Source organism: Liolophura sinensis, chromosome 11, assembly GCF_032854445.1.
Source record: "Liolophura sinensis isolate JHLJ2023 chromosome 11, CUHK_Ljap_v2, whole genome shotgun sequence".
NCBI classification, from domain to species: Eukaryota; Metazoa; Mollusca; class Polyplacophora; order Chitonida; family Chitonidae; genus Liolophura; species Liolophura sinensis.
The window spans coordinates 13,738,234-13,749,522 of NC_088305.1; the positions used below are offsets into that span (position 1 = coordinate 13,738,234).

Below are 11,289 nucleotides of genomic sequence, written 5' to 3' on the forward strand. Positions count from 1 at the left end.
AACAAACATGCCTACATAATATATAACATGTAGGTGAGGGTCAAAAAAGGGGGTGGGGAAGGAAACAAGACGTGTACACCCCCAAAAACGCATAATACATGTCAACCTGACATTGTTGAGAGGTGAATCATCGAACTGATATTTTAAACTATAATTGTGTAAATCAGGTCACTTTAATTTAAATAAATGAAACAAGCCGCTCATCGCAAACAACTGAAACAATGTAACAAGCAATGGATTCATCCGATTTCGTGAAAGTGGCCCCAGAGTATAGTCAATATGAAAGGCTGAATGTGATTTGAACGAAAATCATCTGTGCACCCGGCTCTACATGTAACTCTCCTCAATTTACTATAATCTTAAATCAAAACTCTCACGATCAAAGAAACTGTGGGTTATATTTATCATTTTGAAAAAAAGAGCATGAAAAGAAAAAAAACCAAAAAAACCCCCCAAAATGGGCTTCATCCACATGTAGCCTCTCCATTAGAGCTGATTATGTCTCACTGTCCTCTTTGTCCAATCAGAAGATGACTTGGCAGCGGAAATGATGCTGTAGTTTATTGGCCTTGACCCCGAGTTTCATGTAGTGATGATGGCGCAAGCGGCGGAATTCGGCCAGGTCTTTGGCCTTCTGTACAGCTGCTTCCCCTGAAAACATATAGTTTAGTTATTTAGGTTTTTAGGCCGAGTGTACAATCATGCACTTTTCAGTTTTCTGCTAACTACATCTTTAGTTTACAGCTAACTACATCTTTAGTTTACAGCTAACTACATCTTTAGTTTACAACTAACTACATTTTTAGTTTTCAGTTATCTACATCTTTAGTTTACAGCTAACTACATCTTTAGTTCCTCGCTTATATGCAAGCCTTCCATATTCCTTAACTATGTGTGTCATCTGCCGACATTTTTGGGGGTCTCAGTTGCCCAGTTGGTTAGCGCGCTAGCGCAGCATAATGATTCAGGAGCCTATCACCAATGCGGTCGCAGTGAGTTCAAGTCCAGCTCCTGCTGGCTCACTCTCCGGCCGTACGTGGGAAGGTTTGCCTTCAACCTGCGGATGGTCGTGGGTTTCCCCCGGGTTCTGCCCAGTTTCCTCCCGCCACAAATCGTCTCCTCAACATGCCAAGCACAAGTTTCCTATAATCTTGCAGGAATTCTGATTTCACATTACCTAGTCACGCATGAATGCTGAAGGCCATTACTTAACACATCACATCTAAAGCCTGTCAAACTAACCAGCATTTTTGAGTTGGCCGCACTTGTCATCTAAACCTTGAAAATATACACCATTAAAAAGGTGATAACATGTTTGGGATTTAACTTTAATTACTGTTTTGATGATGAACAGAACCATCTAACACTAGCTATAAATTATAATTGTGACAAAAAAATAGACAATCTTATATTTGGGAAGTGCAACCGAACGCTTGATTCATTTATTTATTTATTTATTTGATTGGTGTTTTAGGCTGTACTCAAGAATATTTCACTTATACGACGGCGGCCAGCATTATGGAGGGAGGAAACCGGGCACAGCCCTGGGGAAAACCCACGACCATCTGCAGGTTCCTGCCAGACCTTCCCACTTACGGTCGGAGTGTTAATTGCAACAGTATTTATTATTCATGAACTATGAGGCAATATGAATTCGCGGTTATTTTAAAAAATCACAGGATTTATGGAAAATCTTTTTTTGTGCTTTAACCCTTTGAGGACAGTGTATGAGCCCATGCTCCAGCTTACTGAAGGGTAACATGGCAGCTGAGCCGGGAACATGCCCAACCAATGAACTTTTTTCGCCCATGACCTCACAAGCAGAAATGAACAGCATTTTGAGGAAATGACAGGTTTACCTTTGATGCCAGTCCATCCCAGCGCCTTGTACTGAGCCAGAAGGCGTGGCATGACAGACTGTCCCCGGGGGGCCCTCCGCTGTGGCAAGTTCTGGCAATAATACCGCTGTAACGAGCGATGACCCACGGTCACCCCTGTCACAATCAAGCATACATAACAGTGCATCAGCATGAAGAACATTGTATATGGTCAATCTTTACACGTAAAATCAGAAAAAAATGCCATGGCAATCGTGATAAATCTCGCAGAAAAAAGCCTTTATATCTACAGTACACCACAAAAACAGAACAATAAAAACTGAAGGACAAAACGGTACTGCGCCTCATGTTCCACCAGTCTACTTTTACACCTCATCGTGCCAACATGATGTCGGCATCATGTCAAATAAATACTGACGCATAATTTTTTCAAATCCAATTTACGTTTCAAGCAGCTGCAAGACATCGAGCCGGGGTCAGTAAACTAAGCCCACTTGTTTTAACCTGTATAATACTTACCCAAACAAATAAATGTCACAAAATACTACGTTTGATTTTGCTGAAATTTACTATTTTCTAGTACTATGATATCATTCTACCATCCAAACAAACATCAAAACACCTTTCTAAAATCAATAAAGCTTTCAAACTGCGGCAAAAACAACTAACTTATGTCTCTGATGATTTGTCGCTGAATCATGAGGTCAGCTTCAGGTGCATGAATTAAGTTACCACTGGTTTAAGCAAGGCTGTCAACTTAAAGGGCAGAGGTTAAGACCAGATTTCTCCACCCATAAACCATACTGTCACCATATACATGTAAGTAAAGCATACCTGACGGTAAGACCAGCTCATATCCGTCACTCTCCAGTGGCTCCTCATCCACTTCCTCCTCATCTTCTTCCATTGGCTCCTCCCCCACACCAGGGGACGCTGCAGCCCCACCCTCAGACTCAGCAAAGTCTGGGTAACTAGTCCTACAGTTGGAAAAAAAAAAAAACACCAATGATTTTAATGATTCACTTAAACCGTGTCTACATGTATTTTTGTTAAAAATCAAAGAAAAATTTTGAATGGTTCTGTTGTATTTAGGTCATTTTTAAGATTTTTTGTTAGCGAGTAACTGTTTACTAAATACATTCAATCCGATCACATGGATATCCTGGTGAAAGTGTTACTATCAACGCAGTCAGCTCGTTTTTGCCTGCCCTATCCTCCACATTCAACAATGTAACATGTCCAGCAATAGGGGAGTTTCAAGTTGAACTCCTTTGTTGCCGAAGAATAGAACAGTTCTACAACAGTCCTTGTCATGTGACCTGCGAAAAATGTTAGGCAACCTTTGATGACATTAATTTACTTATCACCTGTCTCATCCTTTTCCAGAACCACATATGACACCTCTTTCCTTTAGGAACTTCTCCAGTTCACACATCATCAGCTTCTCAATTTTTTTCCATCATTCGTCTAATCTAAATTACTTTTTGTGAAACTTTTTTCAGATGCCCCATGTAATAGTAAATGTGACTAAAAACAATTGCCTAACATCAGTGAGAGGTCACATGATGCAGCTGAACTATTTCTACCTTCATCAATAAAAGAGTTTGACCTCGAAACTACACTACTGGTTAAACAGCAGAGTTAAATTGATTGGTTGGAGAGCATGTTGTGGGTTGTAACAGCACAATGCAGAAGTTTCAATTCTGTTTGGTCACATCGATGTTGCTTGTCCACCTTGTGTCGTAAACGCAGTCCAAATACAAATACAATCATTCTGTCATATTTACCTGTAGTCATAAAAGTTCACATACCCCAGAACTGCCTCGCCTTTAAATTTACCTGTGGTGACAGAAGTCTGCATAGCCTAGCACTGTTTACCTGTAGTCACAGAAGTCTGCATATTCCAGCACTGCTTCCCCTTTATGTTTACCCGTAGTCACACAAGTCGGCCTACTTCAACACTGCCTCCACTTCATGCTTACCTGTAGTCATAGAAGTCGGCATACTCCAGCACTGCTTCCCCTTTATGTTTACCCGTAGTCACACAAGTCGGCCTACTTCAGCACTGCCTCCACTTCATGCTTACCTGTAGTCATAGAAGTCGGCATACTCCACCAATGCCTCCCTTTTATGTTTACCCGTAGTCACAGAAGTCGGCCTACTTCAGCACTGCCTCCACTTCATGCTTACCTGTAGTCATAGAAGTCAGCATACTCCAGCACTGCCTCTCCTTCATGTAGCATCTTACAGTGTCCCTTGTCCACCATGTGCCTCTGTACAGCCTGTGTAGACTGGAACCTGCGACCTTTCTCATTACACCACAGGCAAACGTTACCCTCCCCAACCTTCTGACCTGGAGCACAAGAAAAGAGGTATATTTGTCTTGTTTATGATTAGACGATACCAGAGGGAGGCTTAGAAAGGCCTGAGGAAACCAGATGGACGCATGAGGAAACCAGTAGTAGGCTTAAGGAAACTACTGGGAGGCCTGTGGAAACCACTGCGAGTCCTGAGGAAACAGGAGGTAAGCCTGAGGAAATCAGAGGGATGCCTTACTGGTAGAAGACACAACTGGGAGGCCAGAGGAAACCAGATGGAGACCTGAGGAATCCAGATGGCGGCACGAAGAAACCAGATGAAACCAGAGGTAGGCCTGAGAAACCAGAGGGAGGCTACAGGGAGGCCTGAAGAGAACAGAGGAAGGGTGAAGGAAACCAAAGCTGGACAGACCTCTTAACTGTACCAGCTCTTACGTGTATCAATTCAGAAGAAATTGAACTGAATGATTTTAACATTTCATTACGGTGTGTATTTTTTGTTTCTGCAAATCCGACAAAGTGCTAAGATATTTATGGTGCTGTCAAACGATAGCGCCAAGCCAAAGACAGCAGAACCTACAACCTCTTCAGAATTTCGTCAAACTTGTGCCGTATTCATCATTTTGTTTCGTAACTTTCTAACAACAACGTCATGGCTTACGATTTACCTGTTGTTTCCATTGGTCAATCTGGATCATGTTAAACCAGCCATCTGTATTGGAGCTGTGAGCTCTTTCAACAGTATTTGGAACAGCTATGAGCCTGTGTATGAGGAGAGTTCAGCAAAACCTCACTTACCTAGATATGAAATGAGCCCCTCCAGGTCAGAGATGTACTCGGCATCGGGGAGGAAGAAGCCGTGCTTGACGGTCATGTGTCTCAGGTTGTCCTCCATGGATTGGCTGACCTGTGAACAGAACAGACACTCTTCCACGCCCAGGCCTTCCCCGTCAAAACTCTCCCAGGATTCTGCATCAGAATCGTCCTCAACCATGTCTGAAACACACAAAGACAGGGATAAGAAAACACAAACAAAGCTGAATGATTCTCTGTCTCCGTCTTTTTGACGATTAACGTTGTACACGTACTTCTGAGTTTTTCACTGTTAATACAACTGTAGTCAGTCTTATATGTGTGGGTGGAGTACACAGCCCAGAGTTCACCACACACCATCACTGGCTGACTTTCCCACAAGTGAAATACATCATACTGGTAGGAGGCAAATGGCCTACGGTTGAATTCATGCTAACTTGTCACCACAGAGCACTTCTTCTTCCGACCAAGAATGTTGGCATGTATGCTTCAGTTTCACATCGTACTTAACCAGAGTCATTAGGTGAGTAAACACCTGCGTCTTCTTGTGCTAACCTCTCACTGCTCAGAGTCAAGAAAGACAGCAACAACTACCATTATTAAAGTCCTGACAAAGGCATGATCATGGAAGCACAGGGATGATAGGAAGCATAGGGGTGATAGGAAGCATGGGGATGATAGGAAGCATGGGATCATTTGAAGCATGGGGATGATTGGAAGCAGGGGGATGATAGGAAGCATGGGGGGTGATAGGAAGCATGGGGGGTGATAGGAAGCATGGGGGATGATAGGAAGCATGGGGTGGATAGGAAGCATGGGGATCAATTGAAGCACAGGGATGATAGGAAGCATGGGGATGATAGGAAGCATGGGGATGATAGGAAGCATGGGGGGTGATAGGAAGCATGGGGGGTGATAGGAAGCATGGGGGATGATAGGAAGCATGGGGATGATAGGAAGCATGGGGATGATAGGAAGCAGGGGGATGATAGGAAGCATGGGGGGTGATAGGAAGCATGGGGGGGTGATAGGAAGCATGGGGGGGTGATAGGAAGCATGGGGGATGATAGGAAGCATGGGGATGATAGGAAGCATGAGGAGGATAGGAAGCATGGGGAGGATAGGAAGCATGGGGATCAATTGAAGCACAGGGATGATAGGAAGCATGGGGATGATAGGATGCATGGGGATGATAGGAAGCATGGGATCATTGGAAGCATGGGGACTATTGGAAGTATGGGGATGATAGGAAGCATGGGGATGATAGGAAGCACAGGGATGATAGGAAGCAAGGGGATGATAGGAAGCACAGGGATGATAGGAAGCATGGGGATGATAGAAAGCATGGGGATGATAGGAAGCATGGGATCATTGGAAACATGGGGATCATTGGAAGCATGAGGATCATTGGAAGCACAGGGATCATTGGAAGCATGAGGATCATTGGAAGCATGGGGATCATTGGAAGCATGGGGATCATTGGAAGCATAGAATCTTGAAAATACCTCCAAGAATCTGAGTCCACAATTTAGGTGACATTTTTTGGGGGTTTGATCGCCTTCCAGGAAGGCAATTACAAAGATGGCACTGACACAGGGAATTCACTAGGCCGACCTTCACGGACATGATTCAACAGTCAAACTTACCATGTAAATAAATGCATAATATTCAATACTTCATACCTTCGTCATCTAGCTCTGTCAGAACTCTTTCCTGCGCCTTAACTGCTGACTGTCCTAATTGGTCGATACCTACAGACTGGCCATCTTCCTCACCAATGGAAGGCTGCGTACCTTTCTTAGACGTTTCCTTAGCTGTATTTTTATCCCCAGCTCTTGGCTGGCTTTTGTGTTTGTTGATTTCGTTTTTTCGGTCCACATCGGCTTTCACTTTCTCTGCCTCGTTTTTACTCTGTAATTCTTTGTGTTTCTTGGACTGGAGGTGATTGCTGTAGGCATTTAGAGAACTGAAATGTTTGTTACACAGCTGGCAGTGACTTGATGTGGTCTTTTCTTGCTCAGAAACCTGAATAATGATAAATACAGGAAAAAAAGCTGCTGTAAATATATTTACAAGTTGTTATATGCTTCATCAAGCACATTAAGGCAAAGAAAAGACAACTATGAAGTTTATACATTTGATGAAAAATTATTAAACACTGGAAAACAATTCCACCTCCTTTTTAAATTTTTTTTCTAACCAAGTAAAATGGTTTTAAATCATCAGATTCTACAGCTTCTGTTGAGACCCAGAGGGTATGCATATTAAGGAAAATGCTACATCCACCTTAAAAAGCTGATTATCAAAAATTACAAAGAAGTTTGCAAGCTTAATATTTAGTTCTCCTCAACTAAAGCTGTTTCAAAAAATGTGATAATGGAAATCCATAAATATAAAATTTAATCAGGATCATCCGCCTTTTGAGTTAGCTAAATGCCAACAAATCCTGGCATACAGATGTCATGTATCTCTAGTTTCATAATGTTAATGGATGTTTAACGCTGAACAAAATGTTCAGTTCACTTAATACAAGAATCTGGCTTCAGTAAATCACCATTCTTCAGGAAGCTGATATTAGATGTATATCACCAAGGGTGACAGGTCCACCCAGCGAAAGCTGGATCATACCCTGCAACCTCATTAGTTATGTTAATTCACTGAAGCAAGATCTACATGTTATTATTTATTTCTTTATTTGATTGGTGTTTATGCCATACTCGAGAATATTTCGCTCGTATGACGGCGACCAGCATTGCGGGTTGGAGGATATGGTGTCGAGCCCTGTGGGAAGGGTGGGGGAAGTACCACGTACGGCTGAAGAGGAAACCTTGGACTTTGCCTCACAGTGACCTCCTTGGTGGGAGGTTCCTGGACCAATGCGCACTGCTGGCCTTCTGGCCATGGAGAACCCCCAGATCTACATATAAGCTTTAGACACCACAGCCTGTGAGTCCCTTCATTTATGTACTAATCTGATAGTTTTTAAACTCCATACTTGATCTTTGCTAAATAAAGACCTAAAACACAAATTAAAAAAAATAACATAGAGGGAAATATAAGCACCATATACACCTAAGAGCTGAAGGGAATTTTCTCATTAAACAGATCAGTCCAATGGCAGAAGCCTGGACTCAAATTTTTAGAAATTAATGGTTCAAATTCCAAGCTAGTAAGCTGAGTTAAAATATCTTTTATTTTGGTCCGAAAGTCAGGCTGAATCAGACAAATGCTTCTCCCTTTTTAATTTTTTTCTTTTACCTTTTCCCTCTGTGCCAGCACTCGTTGTTGAAAGTTCTCTGCCGTGACTGGTGGCATCTCAGCGACTTTCCTCTTCAGATTATATCGGTGCCAGTCGCTCTTGTAATGAGCTCGCTGGGTGTCGGCATCGTGGAACGCTACACGACATGTGATGCACGTAAACAGTGCATCTGCCATCTTGATGACCTCTAAAACTGTCAACAAATATCACACGTGTTACTCTTAATCCTCATGTCATTATCTCAGTTACTGTATGACGAGGGTTTTGTTGGGGTAAAGAGACGCTGATTAGATCTACCATACACACGTACATAACTAGACATCTTGTTGGGATTTAAGTTGATACAAATAGAGGCCTCATTGAGGTTAAGAGGTCTTATTGAGATGTACTGTGGTGTACACACATATAAATGTCTTGTTGGGATGAAGAGGTTTTGTTGAGATGAAAAGGTTTGCTTGAGATGTGCCGTACACACATGAAGAGGTCTTGTTGAGGTGAAAAAATTTGGTTGAGATGTGCCGTACACACATGAAGATGTCCTGTTGAGTTGAAAAGGTTTGGTTGAGATGTGCCGTACACACATGAAGAGGTCTTGTTGAGGAGAAAAGGTTTGGTTGAGTCGGACATACACTCATTAAGATGTCCTGTTGAGGTGAAAAGCTTTTGTTGAGATGTGCCGTACACACATGAAGATGTCTTGTTGAGGTGAAAAGGTTTTGTTGAGATGTGCCGCACACCGTGAAGAGGTCTTGTTGAGGTGAAAAAATTTGGTAGAGATGTGCCGAGGTGAAAAGCTTTTGTTGAGATGTGCCATACACACATGAAGATGTCTTGTTCAGGTGAAAAGGTTTTGTTGAGATGTGCCATACACACATGAAAATGTCTTGTTGAGGTGAAAAAATTTGGTTGAGATGTGCCATACACACATGAAGATGTCTTGTTCAGGTGAAAAGGTTTTGTTGAGATGTGCCATACACACATGAAGATGTCTTGTTCAGGTGAAAAGGTTTTGTTGAGATGTGCCATACACACATGAAAATGTCTTGTTGAGGTGAAAAAATTTGGTTGAGATGTGCCGTACACACATGAAGATGTCTTGTTGAGAAGAAAAGGTTTTGTTGAGATGTGCCGTACACACATGAAAATGTCTTGTTGAGGTTAAAAGGTTTTGTTGAGATTTAGTCCAATTAAATTTAGTGTTGAATGAGGAAGTAAATATCAGAAATTCTTGAAAACAGGCCTCAACATTTAACTTAATTGGACCAGTTGAGATGTACCATACACACATATAAATTAGCAACCCCGAAAGACTCCAACTCCTTTTCTTATAATCACCTAGCGCCATTGGAATCAAAACACTTACAATGCTAATTTCGTACTCAAAAAAGATCCAGGCCGATTGTCTTTGTTATCGAACAAGTCTCGCACAAATAAAAGACACCAACTTAAAGACCTGCTTTCTGCACCCACTGCATCGTGACTATATGTGTCCCTAGTCCATTCAAAATAGATTTATTATAGCCAAGAAAGCTTGAACGGTATACGCACATGTCTTGCTTCATAGAGGAGCAGTAGGTAGATAGCGACATTCGCTGAGGAGCGTATACCACGGAAGCCTTAATGGGTATAATAAATCTACTCTAAATCGCATTGGGACGTATGGTGGCGGTGTGGTGGGTGCAGAAAGCAGGTCTTTAAGTTGGTGCCTTTTGTTAGCGCAAGACTTGCTCTATAACAAAGACAATCGGCCTGGACCTTCATTGAGTACGAAATTAACACTGTAAGCGTCGAGACCCCAAAGACGCTAGGCTACTCTAAGAAAAGGAGTTGGAATCTTTCGGGGCTAATAGATTAGATGTCTTTTTGAGGTGATGTGCCGATTATCGTTGAGAATTTTAATAGACATCTTCAACTTAAAAAGATAAGGATTTCCAGTATCTCTAAAATCATGTAGGCCTAATGAATTTACTAAACTCCATACACTGTCACTGCCACACTGCCAGATACTTAGATGGTAGAGATACTCACAGTCTCGGAATTTATTATTTCGTCTACAGCCAGTGTCATTTGTTATCACCCCAGAAAACGAACCAAACATTTGAACCAAACATCCAATGTAAGGATTCAGACACGGTATGACGCTGGAAACATACTTACCTGATCTGACAAACTAAAGAGACTTTCACCACCTTTACCCAATCACACGTTGGGTTTAGTGTAAAATAAAAACCTGTGAAAATGCTAATCCGATGGTTTTTGTTTAATAACGTTTTCCTCTACAATCGGCAGAATGAAATAAATATAATATAATTTCCAATAATATACGTACAGATTCTTGTAGAAAGATGTTTGTTTTCATTGTCAGTGTTGAGCGTTCAGATAATCACCGCTCTGTTTTATTTAACATGTTCGTTTCATTATCAGGTTTTTATTTTGAACTTTATTCTAGTCTCTAGAATTTCCAGACGTTTCCTCTTTTACCATGTGTAACTATGACGAAAGGTCTGGCTCTGCCTTTCATGCACTTCCATGTGAAATGTTGCGAAGGTGAAAGCAGCTGAAATATTATCGAACCTGTCGGGTGGTTTGTAATGATTCAGTATGTGTACATGGCCTTAAACAAACGTCTTTAAATATGATGGCGTCACACATATGTAATTTTAAGTAAATAAAGGCCAATTTTGAAAAGCGCGCTGCGGCGATCGGGTTTTACTAAAATGTTTTACCTTACATCGTAAGAAATTTAGTCCGATAAACGTACACATTCGACAGCTAAGCCTACTAGTGAAAAAGAAAATAAAAAGAACTTCCCTAGAAATATTGCTATCCTTGCAAAGATATACATGGGGGGAAATTGTGAAATAAGCCTGACTCGAACGTCTATGTTGAGTTATAATTGAAGGCCTACGTAACTTTTCCCGCACAGTGGCACCTCAGGTCCAAGCTGAACTGAATTTCTCTTGCAGCCTTCGGATAGTCACGGTATAGTAACCATGCAGTTTGTCCACAAATAACCATCATAAGTATAGGCAGGATCGATTAACAATATTCTATATACATG

General features: G+C 41.7%; 1 protein-coding gene across 2 annotated transcripts; it reads right to left on the minus strand.

Moving 5' to 3' along the window:
• Positions 1 to 442: 442 nt before the first annotated feature.
• Positions 443 to 10,437, minus strand: LOC135477874 (cytoplasmic 60S subunit biogenesis factor ZNF622-like). Of its 2 annotated transcripts, none has more exons than XM_064758081.1 (8): positions 10,386 to 10,437; positions 8,228 to 8,421; positions 6,652 to 6,994; positions 4,955 to 5,152; positions 4,029 to 4,191; positions 2,673 to 2,815; positions 1,860 to 1,994; positions 443 to 651 (listed from the first exon to the last, which is right to left on the minus strand). In XM_064758081.1, exons 2-8 carry the CDS (start codon positions 8,402 to 8,404, stop codon positions 524 to 526), a joined length of 1,287 nt encoding a protein of 428 aa, XP_064614151.1. In that variant the 5' UTR covers positions 8,405 to 8,421; positions 10,386 to 10,437; the 3' UTR covers positions 443 to 523. The 2 variants fall into 2 exon arrangements, with proteins under 2 accessions (XP_064614151.1, XP_064614150.1); XM_064758080.1 differs by lacking the exon at positions 10,386 to 10,437 and adding an exon at positions 10,257 to 10,331.
• Between the last annotated feature and the right edge of the window lie 852 nt (positions 10,438 to 11,289).